Source organism: Metopolophium dirhodum, chromosome 1 (genome assembly GCF_019925205.1).
Source record: "Metopolophium dirhodum isolate CAU chromosome 1, ASM1992520v1, whole genome shotgun sequence".
Lineage (NCBI taxonomy): Eukaryota > Metazoa > Arthropoda > Insecta > Hemiptera > Aphididae > Metopolophium > Metopolophium dirhodum.
The window spans coordinates 18,072,568-18,094,474 of NC_083560.1; the positions used below are offsets into that span (position 1 = coordinate 18,072,568).

At 34.4% G+C, this 21,907-nt stretch overlaps 1 protein-coding gene across 2 annotated transcripts in view; it reads right to left on the reverse strand.

Annotated features, from left to right (window-relative positions):
• The window catches only part of LOC132933811 (uncharacterized), a 252,478-nt gene extending 236,169 nt beyond the window's left edge, over positions 1–16,309 (reverse strand). Inside the window, exon 1 of one of the 2 annotated variants that reach the window (XM_061000088.1) lies at positions 15,367–16,309. In XM_061000088.1, coding sequence (XP_060856071.1) covers positions 15,367–16,026 — 660 coding nt within the window. In that variant the 5' untranslated portion in view covers positions 16,027–16,309. The remainder of the gene's footprint in view (positions 1–15,366) is intronic. The other variant, XM_061000089.1, reaches the window with a different exon arrangement.
• Between the last annotated feature and the right edge of the window lie 5,598 nt (positions 16,310–21,907).

The window sequence follows — 21,907 nt, forward strand, 5'->3', positions numbered from 1 at the left end:
GAATAATAATATTATACTCGATATATAATTGTACGTATATAATGTACATAATTGTTCTTATATTTTATTCGGCTGAAAGTAATGGAATTTTTTCTTAAAAGTTTATGGGCATGTTGAACGTTTTTGAACGTTTTGAAACTATTTTCAAAATTAAAAATTGCGTGTGCTCGTGATCATAACGGTTCTAAATTGTACAACACACACGCGGGCAACGTAGGGAAGTAACTTATCTCAAGTTACAAGTTACCGTAACGAAATTACGTTTTAAGTAATTTGATGGTTATTCATTTACGTTCTATTGTAAGTAACTTAACGTAAATCCCTCATTTGTCGTAGAGTTACTAATAATTACTCGTTTCTCGTTTTCTTCAAATACATTTTACGACAATTTTTTTTCAATACGACGTGTAAACATATTATCGCACAAGTACCTACGTTTCGCCGACAGTATATACATTTTTTTTTGTAATAGTTATTTAAAAAAGTGTTTTCAAATGGAACGTAATTACCAATAAATTGAATTTTATACCTATAAATTAAGTAAATAGGTACCTACGCTGCATCCATCTACCTTGAAGTAAATTTGTCTTCTAATTGACCGTTGGCCATATAATATTAAAAGTTTTAAATACCCGACTTTGTCGAGATTTACTTACACATGGTGAATCGCTATTATAATATTATTACCGTCAATATAGTATTAAAGTAAGTAACAGCTACCGAGGTGAAGTTTAAAAGACAAACTTACGGACGTCGTCCTATTTTTTTTTCACCTATTTACGTTCCGATTGCGTCCTATCGTAGAGAACTCTACATACCACAGTTGTAGTTAGCAGTGGTTACTGTATGGTTATTATGAGTTTATTAAGGTGGGTTTCTACTACATACGTGTACGAGTATAAAAATACTTTTCTGTGATTGTTTGATACACATCGTAAGCTTTTGGTATACCAGAGTGTTTATACGTTCTTACCACGCAGGTTTAACCATGATAGACCGTTCATCGGGCCAATAAATGCACTCACACGTGAAAGTATGTAGTGGAAACCCACCTTAATACTGTTTTGTGAAAACAAGTACCTACCTAATTTGTTGACAGATGTAATTTAAAAAAAAAAAATATATTTTTTGTAAAATATTACTTTAATAATAATGCGAGTACATACCTATATAATAGTCACACAATAATTTTAAATTTACATTTTAATTCACTGGTTTTGAAACTGTATTCGGTTGGTAGGTCAGGTTCGACGTTATTTTTATTTGATTATTTTTCTTTTGATATCGATTACTCATGAGTGATAACAGACAACCATATCCTAACGACGAGTGTTACCATTCTCTCCCTTCGGGCACGCGTTATTAATGGTATAATAAGGCCCGTCCATTTCTCGTTTTATCATCTACCATGCATAATGGCAGAAGGTGACGAGTGACCGACGACGGCGGAATGCTAACGAATTGTTCGCTCCTCTCAAGTAATATTATACGCACGACCACCTACCCCAAGGAATGTACCTGATTGGTGCGCGTCTGCAACCACGGTATACGCATGGAAAACAACGGAACGCACAACAGACAGTACAATATCATATTATTATTATAATTCGAGGTCGCCAACTATAGTTTCCGTTTGATCGGACGAACCTTTGTCGTCGTCGAATCGTCATTGTCTGTTCCCGGCAAAGGCATTATATAAACACATACGCGAACCCAAGAATACCACACCAAACAAGCCTTTGATACTCGTATCCAATATACGACATTATATTATTAAACTCGCGGGAGGAATCGTTTTGTACGTCATTATCATTATTATTATTATTATTAATATAACACGCACAATTGCGCACAGATATTTCGACGGTATTATGCGATTAACTTCTCAAAGCGTATTGTTCGTTTACAAATTAAACCGATCGAATTCAAATCGAATGTCGCGACCGTGGCAGACTTACGGAGTCTCCTGCGATTACAACAATATTATTATCGTCATTATTACAATTAATTATAATTATGTGTCGTTGCATAAGCATAACGCCAACAGTCGCTTCGGTCGGTATTACTCAGCGGCAGCCGCGTCGTTTTAGTTTTTGAAGGGGGGGGGAGTGCACAGTTGTTGACCTCCCCATAATGAAACTGAAAAAAAAACCGCTAGCTAACAAACACATTAGACATTTTTTATCTCAATACAAATAGCCATCTTACATAATTTTATACTTACTACTGCAGTTATTGTCACGGTTACCTGACCAGTACAACTTGGAACTCACATTACAGGGCCTCAAGTTGTCCCAGACACATAAATCCAAAATATAAACGTAGGGGAAGCTGCCACAAAGCCAACGACCCCAACCCCGTACACACAGCCTCATGGCGGGGTAAACGATATCACTTTCCGTACCGGACATAAACACAACCGCACACGGCCGGTTGCGCACGGTTTACAATTCGGTGCGGAGGACAGTATATATATATACCGGACAATTTCGGGCACACATCATCAGTATTCATTCAACCTTCTGCCCAGTAACATTACAACACTTAGAAGAAACGAAGACCTGACCATCGGACGAAACCCGCCACCAGTCGACGACGAGCAGACCAGCAGCCAGACGTGAGCCGGCCGCAATTCGCTTCCAGATCGAATTAGGTACCTAAGCCCGCCGTCAAACGACGTCGCCGCACGCAGCCGAGCACCAATACACGCGGTCCGGCACCCAGTGATGTGTAGAGAGAGATGCCTAAATATATTACCTATTAGGTACTATTTTGAAGGCCCACAACCAGCCCGTTAATGCCAAGGGGAGGTGGGGGGAATACCCACCCTGCCACCACCCCTCCGTCCAAAATGATGCCACTGTTCCTCGGGTGAGTGCGACTAACCATTATTATGAATCGCCGCACTGACACGATATACCATATTATGATATTAGATTCCCAATCCTCACCAAATATCCAACACATAGTGGATTTACCATCGCAAATATGGACACATTCGTGAACTGGGCCCGGCGCAGTTTTAAATTTTTTTCAGCTACCCACCTACCTACTTACCTATATCGAAAACAGAAACGGAAAACTATGCGTCATACAATATCTTTGATTTGAACACCCATATAATCGGTAATGGTATGGACCGGTGTACCAACATACCAGCACACACCGGAAAACGTCGTAGGTACAACTAACCTGACCTGAATAGGGTTTACGGAGTTGAAATTAGATACCGGTATCGTAGTATTACAACCGTTATACCGACGAAACCGTTCAACCCTAGCATCTACTTTTGTAATAATCAATGCTGGATACTAACTACAGTTAGAAAGTCAGAAAGTTAGACGTTTAGTCAGAAGTTACTTTTGTTGGTACATTTAGTTTAATTAGTTACTTGCGTATTAGCTTTGTGTATTAGCTTTTTTGAGTAACTACTAACTTATAACTACCTAATCGTATTGTTCCTGTACAAGTGGATAATTCTCTGATGTACAGTTAAGGTTTCAAGTGGATCACTTTAATGGAATTTAATGATGGTTCATCAAATAAGAAAATCGATTCGGCGAGAAGACTGTCAGTCAGTCACTATTACTAAGTTTATACTTTATGATATTGTTGCTATTAAAATAATTTGATTTAGTCACTATTGCAAACGAACAGTAGGTTGAATAATTTTTTTTAAAAAACATTCCGTTTGAAAATAGCATTGTATGTGTAGAATAAAAAAATTAACTTAACGAGTTTCAAGCACCCGTGAATAATATTTTTTTAAATATTCGTTACTCGTCGTTAAAATGTATAATTTTGTCCGAATTTAAACTTTTATAAATAAACTGTATTCATATATTTTTGTATTTTTTTGGTTACAGTATATATAAAAAACATTGTTTAAAATAAATTTTAATATCGGTCAATAACTGAAAAAAAAACAAAATATTTTCCAATTTTTATCATGTACTTACATACAATTTCAAAATTAAAATTCTTAAAAATTTCAAGTATCTACGATTAATACAACAAAATAAGAAATTCGTTCGATGAGAAATCAGTTTCTATTTCGAAAGGAAACCGTTTACACTTATTTAAAAAAAGGTTGTGCTTACAGAATTTAAATTATTCGCTATCAACCGTGAAAAAAAAGAAAAAAAAAAAATGTCGAAAGACAAAAAAAACTCAAAAAATCTCTCCAAAGAGAGATTATTTATTAATTTTATTTATTATTTCTTAAACCAGACTACACTTTGGTATTCCCATCGATAATATATATACATAGATGTCACATACCATGTACCTATTCAAGTGTGAATAAGTATTTAGACTTTTGTCTTGGGGGGGGGGGGGGTATGATTTTATTCAGTAGCCCCGTCTTTAATATTAGAGACCTTTAGTTGGAATTTCGAAAACTTTTGCATATTATACATATACAGCCTATGGGAAGAGGGGGTTGATCCCCTTGATCTCCCCCCCCACTGGTGTGATCGAATAGCATACTAATATTACCAAAGTGGTTAGGTGGTATGGTCTACGTAATAATCGTAAACATCACAAATGACAACGATTGCTTACAACGAGAATAAACAGCAGAGAGAATTTTTATAACTAGTTCGTATGCACTAGACATTTTGCTATTCATCTTTGCGTACAATTGTTTTCTAAAAGTTTTCTTTCAATGTGCATATTTCGCTGAAAATGAAGTTTTATATGGTTACTCTTTTAGCTGTGAATTTTGTAGACAGTGTTATAGGTACTTACCGAATTCGTAGCAGAATGTTATACGATTTTATTATTATTATGCGTTCATGCTATGTAATTTAACTAACAAATATTTATTAAAAAACGACATTGTTGACTAACTCTGAGAAATTAGTTTATTTACAAAGAGTTCACTGCACAATTTCCGAAAATCCACCTCCATGAACTAACCTTTTAAATAACTACCTAATTTAAAAATCATACTACTCTGTATGTAAAAAAAAAACAGTAATGTTTCGACTGACTTATTTGGAGATTTTTTACTGTAATAATATTATAACGTGATTCGATGGTTATTATTGTACTGAAATTTGAATAATTGTAATAATATTAATATTGTACATAGTGAAATAGTGAACTTCAAAATAGTATAAACTTTGACTATATATCATCAAATGAATTTCTTTTTAACTGGCTCAAGGTAATATTTTTTCCAAATTATTAACCATCAAATTTAAGGCATCAATATATTGTTTGTTAGGTATCTATTAACTTTTAGCTTGACGTTTTTAACGTTTACTTAACAAAACTAACATACGTCATTTTTTCTTAAATTTTGCCACCATGCTTGTCTAGTTTAATTGTCATTAAAAATATTATTCAACTATTTTCGAGCAATTATAACCCATTGCATACTGCGTTGTTGTTATAAAACATTGAATTCGAAGAACTTTACCGAACATTTTCTGACATTGGCGTATAGGAATTTTTTCGTTATGGACAAAATGTTTAAAAGACCACACATGCAAATTCCACAAATTCCATACTACACAAAACAGATCGCTTCGCTTGTGAACCACAAGTCCACATACGATATTTATTCGCTCAGACATTCTTCCCCAGACTCGGAGAAAAACAATATTTATTTTTCATTTACGAAATAATGAGTTTTGAACAACTTTTTGTGTACACTAAAATTATTTGTTTTTAATAAAAATAGTATACTTTCCTGTGCCTTGGGGCCACCTACAGCGTCCTGGATAGAAAAAGTTCACACAGGCCTGTCCACACATGTAATTTCTGAAAACCACTAAATGCAACTGACGCGTATGAGTGATAACTATATACGAAGGTAATGACAAACTTTTACTGATTCCAAAAAAAATTTCTCGAAAAAAATACTCAAAATAGCAAAACCATTAGTTTTTTTTAATTCTTGCTATCCTGAAGTATTTTCTATTTTTTTTTTCTAGCGATTTAATTGTGAGTAGCACAAAGACAGTTTATTTGGGTAAGATACGGTCGGAATATCATTATATATATTATTATTATTCATATGTTCGAAAATAAGTCTTAACGATGTTTATACAATATTGTTATAATGTTATACAATTTTCGTCATCATACAATGTTTTTAAAATGTTATGCAAATGTTGTAAGAGTGTTATAAAATGTTATAAAAACGTTTTAAAAATGTTATGTGTATATCATTAGTTTAACTAAACGAACTAAAAAAAATTAATTATCATACCCAGCATCGGTTATAATAATTATTACCATACACACGTTTCGTTTATCCACTAAGACCTCAAACGCACAGAACGATTGATCACTGTGGTAGTTCTCTGTCAGTCGCTTATAACATTTTGGGATGAACGGAATATTATTATTATTATAACGTACAGCTCTGGCTTAAGTGCATATTATTATTTATTTCAAAATAAAAAAAAACTGTTCTCGCTAAACGACCGGCAGATTATCTCGTCCGGTAATCGGTATAAGGTATAACACAAACACAATTATTGCTAATTGATGGCTGTACAAACACTTTAGGGCCGTATTATAATGTTAGATCATTGTGTACACTGTCGTACACAATTAACGCACAGCTGCGAGTCGTCACGAATATATTTAAATTTAATTCGAGATTATCGCCGCACGGCGTACGCAATTAGTTTGGACCTCGCGCAGTCTGTTGTTTATATTATTATACACCGCCGCGCCAATATCAAACATAATAATATCATTATACGTTGAAATCGCGTTAGAGATTGTCATCGTTATTATCATTACTATTCTCAAAGACCCAATCCCAAAATCACTGCAGGAAATCAGAGTCTACAGAAGTAGGTAGGTACGCGTGTGGCCCGGTTTATGCCCGATTGCATGGTTGAAGGGACTTATAGTCCTTTTCCCGAGTTTCGGGGGGGCTCAGCCCCACGACTCAGAGTAGGAGGTGGAGTGGTTGAGGTGGTTTCTGTGTGCGCCTGGTCAGTTCACCAGGTTTTTTTCACCTGTCGAGTTCAGCTGGACCGATGGTTTGGCCTACGTTTTGTAGGCCGTTGTGGTTGGATTGTTGTAGTTTGACGTACATGTTTTTTGAATTTTGAAAGATGGTTGACTGGATCGAAGGGATTTGGGTTGATTTAGAAATGACGGTGTGCCGGACAAACCAGGGGGAGCCAGTGACTGTTCGGAGGGCTGTTCCGATAAAAATATATTGATGATAAGATATATTGTATCTAATTTCGTTTTATGATACTGGGCGGAGTTGCAGGGGGCATTGGTCATCAACTATAAGCACCTAGTAAACGTTTAAGCTCGACTAGAGAATTAGTTTATTTATTAATCAACTTAATAACTATTTTGACAGTCCATTTTACTAAATTAGAGTTATATCTAGTTAAGTCACGGTCGCATGTTCGACTATACTTGAAACTCGAAACAAATCATTTTTTTTTTTTTGTGTAATCGAAGCTGTGTACAATTATTTTAAATTAAAACAAATACAGTGGAATCCGTTTATTGTGGGCACCGGTTAATATGGGCATCCGCTTATTGTGGGCAAACAGGTCTGGTCCCAATACAAATGTATATTAACAATGTTAAATCTAACCACGTAATATGAGCACTCGATTCGGTTTATGTGGGCAATTTTATTTATCATAGCGTTAGACATATGTGTTTATCGAAAGTAATAAAAATCATTATGATCTGCAACTGTCAATCAAATAAGTGGCAAAATAAACATATTATTGCAAGCGATACAGTTTGTATCCGAGAGTTGGCGAGAAGTTAGCTGCTCAACTGTTATGAATCGTTTCGCTCATTGTGGATTTTCTAATTTTATTGGTCCACAACCTGAGTTGACTGAGTTGGATGAGCAATTTTTGTTTGTTCAAAACCATAACGAATTGGAAAACGTTGATGAAAATGCTCCTTGTTTTGATGATAATGAAGAAATTTGTGATGTTGTAGTACAAAATGTTCTTAAAAAAAGGAAGTTAGAAGATGATGATGAAGAAGAAGAAGAAGCAGAAGAAGATACCGAACCACCAGTTACAGCTAGAGAGGCTAAAAAGTGCATTGATTTGTTGCAGAAGTTCTTCATGCAAGAGGGTAACGAAAATAGTCCGTCTGATAAGCTTGAAGCGTGTGCCCATTTTGTCAACCAGATACACACTAAACAGCTTAGACAACGAACAATTACAACGTTTTGTATACCTACCTTCCACATCCAAATATTAATTTTATTTATTGTATATTATATTTAATTTAATTTATATAGTAATTATTTCACTTTTTTTCAATTATATATGATAATAAAAATAAAAACTGAATTATAATTTTTTTTTTTTTTTAACCAATTTCGGTTTTTATGGGCAACCGCTTAATGTGGGCAAACAGAGCTGGTCCCAACGTGCCCACATTAAGCGGAATTCACTGTAGTTGACATTTAGGTGTATTTATTTATAAAAAAATGCAGGTCTACAGCTAGTGTGCAATGCGTAGGATGCATTTCTAACAAAATGTGTATTTATTATTATTTAAACAATAATTTGAAAGTTGTATTAGGTACCTACAGTAACCATTTTAGTTCACATTATATTAACATATCGTAAGTTTATAGTCGTAAGTCTAGCTTGAATTAAGTTTTATAGTTAAATTCCCCATAGGAAGTTAACGGAATATTATTTTGGGCCCCGGGGGATGTACAAAGGGTTTTTATATATTTATGAAATTGCATTTAATATTTCGTTTACTATTAAGTGTGCTAAGTTACTGACATATTATAATATGTCTTCGTATGAACTTTCTTGTTGAGTCGAATACCTATATTGTTTGTTAACTCGTATTAACTTATAAGTTATAACAAAACGTTATTCACGTTAACGTTAACTGTACTAAATCAAGTAATTTTTTTTTATTAACAATAACTCGAAACTCTGAAGTGTCGACAACCATTCTATGTAAATTAGAACTGTATAACTACATTATATTATTCATTATTAAAACTATATTATATTATATTGTTTTTCACTCTACATTTAAGCAATGCATAGTTCGCGTAAGCACAATATAATTATATTATAATATTATGTGACTTCACCGTATGAACATAATATTATATTATTTCATACAAAGTTTTTACCTACTGTCGTCGAGTTGTATCGATGAAGTAGTTTGGCGGATGGCTGAAACTTTAAAAACTCAAAAAATAAAATGTAAGTATTCAAATATGTATTATTAAATTTTGTTTCCGATCCATAATATAATATTGTGATGTGACTATTTGAAATACATAGAAAGTTCTAAAGAAAAAAAACTGTGTTAGTCTATAAAGGTAATTTTTTACAAAACTCAATATTTTACAATATAATCAATTTTAGTCTAAAAACTGATTATAATAAGTACCTAAATATTCGGAAGATTTTATTTGAATTTCGTGACGTGCTCAAGAGCATTGTTTCGACATTCGACACAATGTTTATTTTATTTATACATTTATATTTAAAGCACCACCCGCGTGGGCAGAGACTACAGAACAATACACAATATTATACTAAATAATATTATAAAGAAATATAATTTAAATACATTTAAGAATTTATTTAAATTAAAGCTGTTATTTAAAAATAAATCAAATTCAATTAAATATTTATTATTTAAACGTAAAATTCTATTGGTGGATGCGCTATTTATAGTAATTAAAGTACAATATTACTAATGTGGTCAAAAAATAGGTGATTTTTGTGTCTAGACAATGTCGATTAGGGAACATTAAAAGATAAAACTCAAAATGGCTCAGTCAGTGGATAAATCAATTTAATACTATAGATTACATAAAACTAAAGGATCGATAATATAATTGCGGCTTAAACCTGGAAAAGATACTCTAACGTGGTAAAATTATTGATTCATAAAAACAAAACAATAATATAGGTATTAGATAATACATTTAGTGGGCATTGATGCGCTAAGAAACCTTTATAAAGGATTATTATATTATTATTAGTATTATTATATTAATGAATATTTATAGCCTTAAAAAAAAAATGCTCGTATGACAAAACCAACACAATATGTCCTAAACATTGTTATAATATGTTAATGACCCAAATACTTCAAAAACATTGATCATAAAACGAATTGGGGCTTGAAACCGATGGCGTGGGATACCAATTTTGAATACCGGTAATCAAAACCGAAATTGAAATGGGAAAAAATAAATAGGTGGGTACAGATATTCAAAACCAAAAATGAAATCGGAAAAAATAAGTATCGATATCAGAAACTGAATACAAAATCAAAAAAAAAATAAACACTGATCTCCGACACCGACATCGAAATAGGAAAAAATGTTTTCGGTTCCAAGCCCTGCATAAAGATGTTAAAGTTAATAATATTGTTTATCGATATTAAAATTAACAATTAATGCTTATAAACATACGTAAAGTCGAGGTAATAATAATATGTTGTGCTGTACATTATTTGTTTATCAAAATTAAACGAACTCAGACATTTTGTTACATTCATTTACTATAGTACATAAACGCATTTACATAATATAACAAATAATAGATTTACACAATAAATGAGACTTTTCTGATACACACCACTGTAAGTTGTTAATTTAGTTTAAAAAGTGAACGATGATTGGTCCACATTGGCAATGGATATAATGGAAGACTTGATGTAGTGGTTCATCTTATATAAGTTATATAGGTCTTGGTCGATAGTGGAATGGGGTAAAGGGGGTAAGATGTTGAACAGCTCGTCGAGGTGAGTGTACTTGAAAACGGATTAAAGACCTGAGTGTGGGCGAGTGTTTGGGAGCGGAGATAATAACATTATGACGAACACAAAAATGAACGATGCTCTACAAAAATCGCATTCGACATTACAGGTGGGTGTGTCTGAAGTTAGGTTATTGTAACTAACAAATTTATGTGAAACCTTATTTTAAGTGTTCAATCCTTAGTGAACATTCATAAACCTACATAAACGCATTTACATAATATAACAAATAATAGATTAGGCAATATAAGACAGTGCCCAAATTGAACTTTTATAATACAGCACTGTAAGTTGTTAATTTAGTTTAAAAGGTGAAGGATGGTGGGTCCACACAATGGACGACTTGTGGTAGTAGTTCTTTTGATATAAGTTATATGGGTCTTGTTCGATAGTGGAATGGAGTAAGGAGGGTAAAGTGTTGAACAGGTCTTCGAGGTGGGTAGGTACTTTAAAACGGATTAAAGACAGGAGTGTGGGCGAGTGTTTGGGAGCGGAAACAATAATATTATGATATTATTATTGTTATAATATTATGTCGAACACAAAAATGAACGCTGCTCTTCAAAAATCGGTATTACAGGCGGGTGTGCCTGAAGTGTTTGGTTACACCCGAGACGAAATGAACCGACTTTATCCCTCGGAAACCATAGTGGTAACAAGTGCGCGCGGTGATCTCGGACAGAGTAGACCCGGCGAAAGGATAGGATTATCCGCGCCAGTCGGAGACGACCGTAATGGCAAAATCTGATGCCAATCGATACGCCAATCGATTAGAGGTAGTTGAGTATAGGTGCATTACGATTACCATTACCATTACGTTAATAAACCGACTCAAACACTATACGCCAGCCATAACGTACTATATATACCTATTTGAATTACAAACGACTCCGATGCATCGATCGAATTGAATTCACAGACACAAAGGCGGGTTTAATAAAGCGTATAAATAATATGTTACCTATATATTATATAAACTCGATATGATAGCTATAATGATAATATACTATTATTATGAAAATAAAACGGTGATATTATACGGTGTCAAAGTCGTATAAAAAATATAATATGGAACATCGAAAGAACTCGCTACGACCGTTGCGTCTAATTTAAATGTTTGATGATATTGCACAAACCGTAAGCAATATCACGTCGTAAGACGGCTTGTGCCTATGGACAGCGTCGTATTTAGGAATCTTGGGGGGGGGGAGGGGCAGATTCTGAGTCCCGTAAAAGGGCACCGGCGGTGCTCGAGGTTCTATAAGCACCTAATACCAATGGATTTAGAGCGAGACGACCTAATGCATTTCGGTAAATATTTTTCATGAATCAAGTTCAAAAATCATATTATATTTTAATTAACCATGTGATCTGTATTGGCTGTATGGTCGCTTTTATTTTTTATATACATAAAGGTACATAACAAATTGAATTCAATAAAATAATTAAAATAAAGAAAAAATGTAATTTTTTAACGTGCACCCATTTTTAGTGATATTATTCAACTAATGTACTACCTTAATAAATAACAATATTATATTGATAAAATATTTCGAATGAAAACGTAATTTTTTAGAGTAATATGAGAGTGTATTTCTTAGATTCTGAGCGGAGCGAGGAAGCTAGTGCTTTTACAATGGTGTTTATTTTATTATTTTTTTTTTTTATATCCTGTGTAGAAAATTTCTACCGCGGGAGTGCTTCGATTTCAACATAATATAGTACCTTATCTTTTAGCAAATTGGATCAAGATGGTACTTAAAGAGGCCATTTTTCAATTTTATCAATAGTTATTTAATGTCACGGGAAAAACCACCGAAAAATTACGAAAAACCGCTTAAAATGGGATTTTAATTTCTAACGCTTTGTTTATCACCATAGAAACGAATAAAAAATAATAATGTTAATTCAACTTTTCTTATACAATGATATTATAGCATTGAATTCAAGTTTAATACAATCCATTATGCATTGACCCACTTGTAACCTACTGTACAGCAGAGAGACATCCACTTACCCGCTTTATTTTGTTTGAATAAATAATAAATTATAAATTATACATATATATATTTTTGATTTCGGTATAGGATAAAATATGTACCTATACCCAGTAGTAACACTGTCGCATTTGCCTTTTGCCTTTTACCAGCCTTTTACCAGCCTTTTACCAGTCGTTACGATATTAAATCGTATAACTAATAAGCAACATATTTAGTATGTAACACTTTTTAATTTCAACAGAGGCAAAACGATTGAAAATCTGTCTTTCGGTTTTTTGTATAGATATATGGTTTGACAAAAACGTAAGACGTTTCTAATTTCTAATATTATATTTTTCTCAATAAAGTGTTGTCCTGTTTGATTTTTTTTAAAAATGTAATATCACTATACACTAACTGCGCTAACAGGTACCATAATATTATCAGAGACAGCATTTTGAACGAATAGCACTTTGCAAGTTCTCCGTCTACGTTATGAAATATTATTAAGGTCAATGTTATCGGAAAGACAGTTATCTCATTCCTTAAAAGACTTTTCTAAAAAAAAATCCGACGCCGAATCTATAATAATTATAGAACGCGATGTAAACATATTTTTGATTTTGGTGTAGGATAAAATATGTACCTTTTGCCTTTTACCAGTCGATAGATATGTCGTTACGATATTAAATCTTGTAACTAATAAGCAACATAATATTATGTATGACGTAACACTTTTTAATTTCTGTTTTTTTTATTTTCTGTTTGCTGAACAATTAATATAATATAACGAAATTATTCCAGAGATGAGGTACCCAATCTTAAAAAAAAAACACTTTTTTGTTTTATTTTACGGACTTAGCCCTTTGACGAAAACGTTATACACTAACGCTTATAGGTACTATAATAATATACTATCGAAGACAACTTTTTGAACGAATAGCACTTTGCAAGTTCTCCGGCTGCGTTGCGAATTATTTTATTAAGGTCAATGTTATCGGCAAGACAGTATAAGTTATCTCATTCCTACAAAACTTTTCTAAAAAAAAATCCGACGCCAAAGCTACAATAACTATAGAACGTGGTGTAAACATATTTTTGATTTTGGTATAGGATAAATTATGTACGTATAATAGTGACACTGTCGCATTTGCCTTTTGCCTTTTACCAGCCGATAGGTATGTAATTGCGATATGAAATCGTAACTGATAAGCAACATAATATTTAGTGTTTAACACTTTTTAATGTCAACAAAAGCGAAACGATAAACAATTTGTTTTTCTGTTTTTTCTATAGATGTTTACTGAATGGACATAATATAACAAAGTTATTACAAGTACGAGGTAGCCAACATTAAAAAAAAAAAAAAAACACTTTAATTTTTATTTTATTTTACGGGCTTGGACAAAAACGTAAGGCGTTTCTAATTTCTAATATTACACTGTTCTCAATAAAGTGTTGTCCTATTTGATTTTTTTAAAACTCAAATATCACACCAACTTTAATAGGTTGTATTATCAAAGACAGCTTTTCGAACGAATAGCACTTTGCAAGTTCTCCGGCTGCGTTGCGAATTATTTTATTAAGGTCAATGTTATCGGCAAGACAGTAAGTTATCTCATTCCTACAAAACTTTTCTAAAAAAAAATCCGACGCCAAAGCTATAATAACTATAGAATGTAGTGTAAACATATTTTTGATTTTGTGTAGGATAATTTATTACTGTCACATTTGTCTTTTGCCTCGCATTTTACCAGTCGATAGGCATTTCATTGAGATATTAAATCGTAACTGATAAGCAATTTAATATCGTCGTTGACGGGAACAAATCTCCTATGTGCCAAATTTATGATTTTGCGGTTTTGGTATCCCCGGGTTCAGAAAAAACTTAGCTATTCATTGGTGAAATTTCCTAAGTGGTATCTGCATCGTAAAATTAATGAAAAATAATAAATATATCCTCCTATGTGTTACCAACTATAAATCGTTTATGGAATAACTCCTGCGTGATTTCTTTATTTAAAACGTTTTTTTTGTTTCCTGAAAACTACGTTTTTTTCCCCCATAGGAGGTTTGTTCCCGTCAACGACCATACTTGGTGTGCGACACTTTTTAATTTCAACACAAGCGAAACGATAAAAAATTTGTTTTTCTGTTTTTTCTATAGATATTTACCGAACGGACATAATATCATAACAAAATTATTACAGGTACGTCGAAGTACGCCCAACATTAAAAAAAGACACTTGTTTTATTTTTATTTTATTTTATGTCACGGGCTTGGACAAAAACGTAAGGCGTTTCTAATTTCTAATATTACACTGTTCTCAATAAAGTGTTGTCCTATTTGATTTTTTTAAAACTCAAATATCACACCAGCTCTAATAGGTTGTATTATCAAAGACAGCTTTTCGGACGAATAGCACTTTGCAACTTTTCCGGCTACGTTACGTCAACGTTATCGGAAACACAGTTATCTCTTTCCTAAAAAACTTTTCAAAAAAAAAAAATAACCGACGCCAAAGCTATAATAATGATAATAATTATAGAACGCGGTGCGAACATCGTATTTTCGATTTCGGCGTAAATTTCGGTCGTAAATCGCAAAAAAGGAACTCACTTCGGCAAACGACTTTTTGGTGTACTCGTTGAGGGCGGACGTCCACTCGCCGAGCAGATAATCGACGGCCGACGGTTCGCCGCCGCTGCCGGCCGTGGTCGCGGCCGCGTCGTACAGCCACTTGAACACGTCGTTCGTCCAGCGGACGGCGTCCGGGTCGTTGCCGGTGGCCGCGGGCGGTGGCCGGCGCTGGTGCTGCGCGTGGTGGTGGTGCAGGTGGTGGGCCGCCTGCTGCTGTTCCGACGAGAACGCCTTGCTGGCGGCCGCGGCGGCCGGCACGGCGGACAGACCGGCCGCGACGCCGGCCACGGCCGCGGACGTGCGGCCCGTCTTGGAGCCCAGCCGTTTGCGGGCCACCGGCGGCGTGGGCGGCACGGCCCGGTGGTGGTTCAGCTGGGGCGGCCTGCGGTCGCCCCCCGCGGCGGCGGCGCCGGCCGCGTCCGCTTCCGGGCCGGACGCCGCGGCCGTCCTGGCGGCGGCGGCCGACTTGCGGCCGGCGTACAGGGCGGCCCGGCCGTAGGCGAACTTGCCGACGGCCAGCGCGGCGAACCCGACCAGCGCCCAGCAGAACAGGTACATGATCAGCGTGTCCATCGTCTTGCTACCATCGCTTTCGAAACTGCATATGAGATCGTCGATGGTGTCGGCCAGGTCACCCATGTCGGGCCATGGCGTGCGGTCCTCGGTCGTAGGTGTACCCCCGTTCCGGCGTGTCCGCGACGGTTACGATTTATATTAGAACAATATGTCGATCGGTGCGCGAAAAATAAATGACAATAATAACGATAGTATCGATACGTCGCGTGGTCGCGTCGCCGTCGGCGTTTTTACTGCTGCAGTACGCGGCGGTGTGGATCGTTTCGCGGTCGTCGACGGATCGTATCGCATTCGACGGACCGTTCCGCGGCCGGTGGTTCGCGCGCGTCTCCGCCGCGGCGTCGCGCTCCACCGCGCTAAAAATAGACACGCAGGCCCGCTGCCGCCGCCGCCGCCGCAGCGTCCGTCCGGTCTTGTGTTGGCTGCACCGTCGCCGGCGGCGACGCGTCGGCCGCCGCTCTGCAGACGGCGGCGGTATAGGATTACAAATTATTTTTTCCCGTTCCTCCCGCGCGACCAGAAATAATTATGCCAACGCGAAGCGACCGACCGACATTATTATTATTATTATTATTATTACGCTCACGCCGCGGTGTCGCACGTATGTGTTGTCATTACGAAAATAAAAAAACCGGCCCGCGCGTGCGCGTCCGCCACCACGGAGGTACCAGCTACCTCGACTCTATAACCGCTGGTAGGTACCTACGCATGTACCGCGGTTAAAAATAAAGCCGGCCGGCCGTCCGTCGCGTCCAAATGTCGAGCTCGGTCCGTCTCCCCGGACGTTTCCCGGTCGGTGTTTATAAATTAATAATATTATTATCACGATTTGTGATAATATTGGCGACGGGTAGCGGTGGAACACGATTGCGCACGATTTTTATACGCAACTTTGAGGCACTGTTGCCATATTTTGCTTTGAACTAATAGATGAGCGTACAATTTAAAATTTATTAATTGAGAGGCGATAGGCGACATTCGATAGGCGATAACGAAATCGGGTATTTTACTAGGATATCTTAGGATACTCGCACTCGATAACATATTATATCCGAATTGGTTCCCATACCTGAAAATCGACATCCGAACTGGTTCCCGGACAATCCAGGCGACACACGTCCGAATAGGTTCCTGATAAACACTTTCGGAAAAGTCAAAACACAATCTCATAATATCATTTAACATATTTCCCGTCTTTATACGTACGGCTATATAAAACGAGCTAAATTGTCGTTGAGATAAAAACTGTGATAAAACTGATGTTATATTATTGATATGGACGGATATCGTTACTCGTTACTTGTTAGTCGGTATCAACGGCATTCAGTAATCCACCGCAATAACCGCAGAGTGTAGTGATTGTATTTTCGTTTTTATATTTTGTGTTAATATTTTATTGTTGTATTACATTTTATTGTTATATTTTGAATTAAAAAAAATCATTATTTTTACTATTATAACATTGTTCATTGTTCTACCATGACTATTTAAAAATTAAAAGATATTTGATCAAAAATAAAAGTAGCTTTATTACAAAAAGCATAATTTTTAACCATGCCTGCATTAATATTAATATGTGGACAGTCCCAAGTCTGTATAAATTTGGAAGGAAAATTAAAAATGCTCTAACCCTGGAACTCGGAACCAACTCGGATATACCCTTAGTAACAACCCGGGAACCAATCCGGATACACTTTTTGTAACAAACCGGGAACCAATTCGGACGTTTCGGAACCAATTCGGATACACCGATTATTATGTTTACCGCAGTATACCTATCGTTTAATAAAAAATGGAAAACTCTGATTTAATTCGTATAAAAGAAGCCACGAAAGAATATAACAAGTACAAAATTCACAAACATATTATAACATATTTGTCAACAATTTGTTATACAAGTGGTACACCAAGGTATAACGTTTTTTATTATATTATTTTTAATTATTTTATTTTGTATGGGTACTATAAGTTATGACATATTTGTCAAAAATTGAGTTTTTAAGTGGTACCATAATTTAAGTAATTTTTTCAAAATTTAAATTTTACTGATTGCACATAAAAACATAAATTTGACAACGTCGCACAGCAAATCATACGCAATCGTTTGACTTTTGGGGTAAATATTAAAGTTAATGGTTTAACGTACGCAATCGTGTTAACGTACGCAATCGCGTTCTTAAAAAGGTACATCGTACGCAATCGTGTGGTACCCGATGGGAAGCTTATCGATTTTTAGGGGCAACGGGTGGTGGATCCGATAAACGGCGAGCCCGTTGCGTCTTATCACTTTCTATCGCCAACACCGCGACGACCACGTGCGCTTCGACCTTAACCGAAATGATTAAAATACAGTTTGACTGTGCGCAAGACCGGATAAGAGAACCACTATTGGGGCTGATCCATATAATTCATATGGACCCTTTTGCAGAAAAGAGATGCTTTAAAAAGCCACTCGCTACGCCCGCAGGAAGATAACATTTTCTGACTATTTCACAAATCAACAATTGCATTATAAAATCATAAAATGAATAGGTAGCTATAATAATATGTAATCTACGTCTAAACAACTTCTAATCGTAGTATAATAAAAATTAATACTTCATACTTCATTAATTTAAATTCAAATTTTCATAACAAGTTTTAAATTTATTAACAATGCATATACTTATTTACAACAAATATTAAATAACAGTAAAATGCGTCTTTTCTATACCATAGTATATATATTATTTAGTTGTTTTTGTCAATAAAAAAAAAAAAATGGTTTTTAAAATATAGATAAACTATTCTTTAAAATTACTGAAAAATGTGTATCAGCTTAAAACCGTTTGGGCCTTTTTCATTTTGGTACTTGAGAGGGCCCTGGAGCTCAATCCGGCCTTGACTGTGCGGAATCGACTCGCGAAATCGGCTGTGGAAAAAGACGCCAGCCCCGCCTCTGCTTGCTGTAGGGTACACGACTGTTAAATCACTAGTGCCCGGGTTTACATTATGGTCTCAAAACCTTAGAAATATGCACTGTAAAGTATGACGTATTTTTTACGCTCATGTTTTTGTAGAAACCCTTTAAAGTAATAATTATTTTGCGAAAAAAATTCGGCATTTTAAATATTAATTAATTTAAGCTATTGTGCGCACTCAAATTTCAACCAACATGGACGAAACACGATTTAAACAATATGGTTCACGAAAACCTAATCAATATGCGCAGATTACAACTAACTGACTATTATACTTCCCGAACGAATTATCTTTATCTAGAAGCGATTGGACAATGATAATATAGGTAAGACAACAAATTGTTTCCGAACCATAGGGTAAATCATAAATGTGAAACCAATGTGGGTAAAACCAACGAACAATATTAGGTAAAACAAATAGGTATGAAACACTCAGGTATTCATAAAATACAGAAATATCCAATACACATCGAAAAATGACAAAAATAATGTGCAATAATATTGTGCAAAATAAAACTTAGTATTCCGGATCTATTGATTATAATTCAAACTATTGTAGCTTATTAGCTTACTAAAGTTAAGACAACTCAAACATTATTTTCTGATGGCAAAAAAAAAATACTTAATAAACAAACAATCGGATTAACGTATTTCGAAATGGTACAATCATTAATCCAGTATGGAATAATCGCCTGGGGTGATTGTAACACTACATTAATAGTAAACCTAGCGGTCGCACAAAAACAATCTTAGGTAAACCTAAAACTTATCCTTTAGTTGAATGATTCAAACTGTTACGAGTATTAGATATTAGCAGCCTATACAATAAACAAGGTATTTGCTATATTATCTTCAAAACAATTAAATCTAAAATTCAAATTTACAACACAAGAATAACATTTTTTGAAATTCCATTCATAACAAAACCGCAAATACGTATTTGCAAGTTGGCCTGAGTTCTCTATGTATGATCCCTAAAAATATATTAAATTGCACGAACTATGTTCATTTTAAACTTAAACTAAAAAAAGTAGGTCAGCGCATTTCGGTGGTGGATGTTGGTCCACCGTCCCTTCGGGCCTCGGACAGGATAGTGTAATTTTACTGTATTCGATTTGAATGCAATGATTGCATTCGATAAAAATCGATTGTGAACGACGAGGGATTTTTTTTTATTTAATTTTATTCGTTTCTGTGGAGATAAACAAAGCGTTTTAAGAACAGCTTAAGAACGATTTATATAATTATAATTAGGAAATATCATAAAAATAAAAAAATATATAAAAGAAAAGAAAAAGCTCATAAGTCGCTCAAATGTTTTGAAAATTTTACCATGTCTATGTAAGGCTAATGTAAGTAAATAACCCAAACTTCAAGTTTTTACAAATGTTTTTAACCGAATTACAACAAAAAAACTCAACAGAAAAACAAAAAAAGTGTTTACAGAATAAAAATGAAAAAGAAATAAACGTCATTGTAAAACCATTACATTCCTCGCTCCGCTCAGAATCAAAAACTGGTCTTATAATAATTTATAAAAAAAAAGTAGACTCAAGATACTCTATGTATTTTTGACCACAAGTTGTTTTACATAATTTACCATAGTGGCATCTAAAGCCCTGTGTTGTCTTTTATTCTAATAAATGTCTGTATTGAACCACGTATTTCTGTTTTCATCTACCCCAATGTATCGCAATTTTGTTGTAAATCGACCTTAGAGGCAAACCTTAAAATCTTTATAATTTTGACTCGTTGAACGTTTCGTGATTTTACAGTATCTAAACAGATTCTTATTATTTTATTTCGTTGAAGTTGTATTGGTTTCAAACTATTTTCGGACAATGCACATCACACTAAACATCCATATTGGAAAACTGACTGATAAAAGGCTAAATAATATATATTGCGCATTACCTATAATATAGGTTAGGTATAATATAGATCCTATATATTTTAAAGGCAAGATATTTTTTAATTTATAAAATTTATGAATTGAAGAACGTAGCCGCATCGCAATATTGTTTATACGCAAATTACATCTTAATTTACGATCGAATGTTGTACCTAATTAATATATGGTAAGCGTTTGAAGTATCAAATATTTAATTTTTAAATATTTCACTACACTTTCTTCTATCGAGGTACAGAATAGTTCATTGTTCTCAATTCTCAAACACAGTCCAATTAGAAAATGCCTTAACATACGAAATAACTACGCCTGCATTAGTAAACAAACTAAAGTAACAGATTTTTTTCAGAAATGTTAGTTTTTATTTTTTTAAGATGCATGTATTTAATTAATGTAAAAATAAAATAAAAATTAAGGTAACTGTTTTTTTTTCATAAATGTTAGTTTTATCGTGTATTCAATTAATGTAAAAATAATATAAAATAAAATTATTGAATTTATTTATTTGTTAAAAAAAAAAGGTTTTCCTCTAAATAGCGGACAAAATTTCAGCGACTGATAGTGTCCGCTATTCAGAGGTTTCACTGTATATGGTAAAATATTTCACAAAAACGTGAAACATTGAAATTTTTTTAACACAAATAAAAACACAATTTATTTATTTTTTTAACACATTGTTTAGTGTTCTAATGTAAGAATTCAGTAGGTATACAATATACATGTATACTACTGTATACCTACTTGTATCATTTAAACACTAAAATATTTAAAAATGTCGAATACCATTTTAAATGTATAATACCAAAGATTACATTTAGGTATACATTTAGGTACCATACAATTATTATGAAGGTGATTTGTGACAATTATATGTAAATATAAGACTTATTTAAAAATAAAACAACATTTATTAAAATACTGAAACATTTCACACATTTGAAATATTTCATTTTTTTAAATTTCATGAAATTTTCAAACACTATAATATCATCTGGTAGACTGAACCCTTGCCATATTTTTTACACATAGCATATTATTTGCATTCAGCAGGTTTTTTTATATTTTGAAAATAATT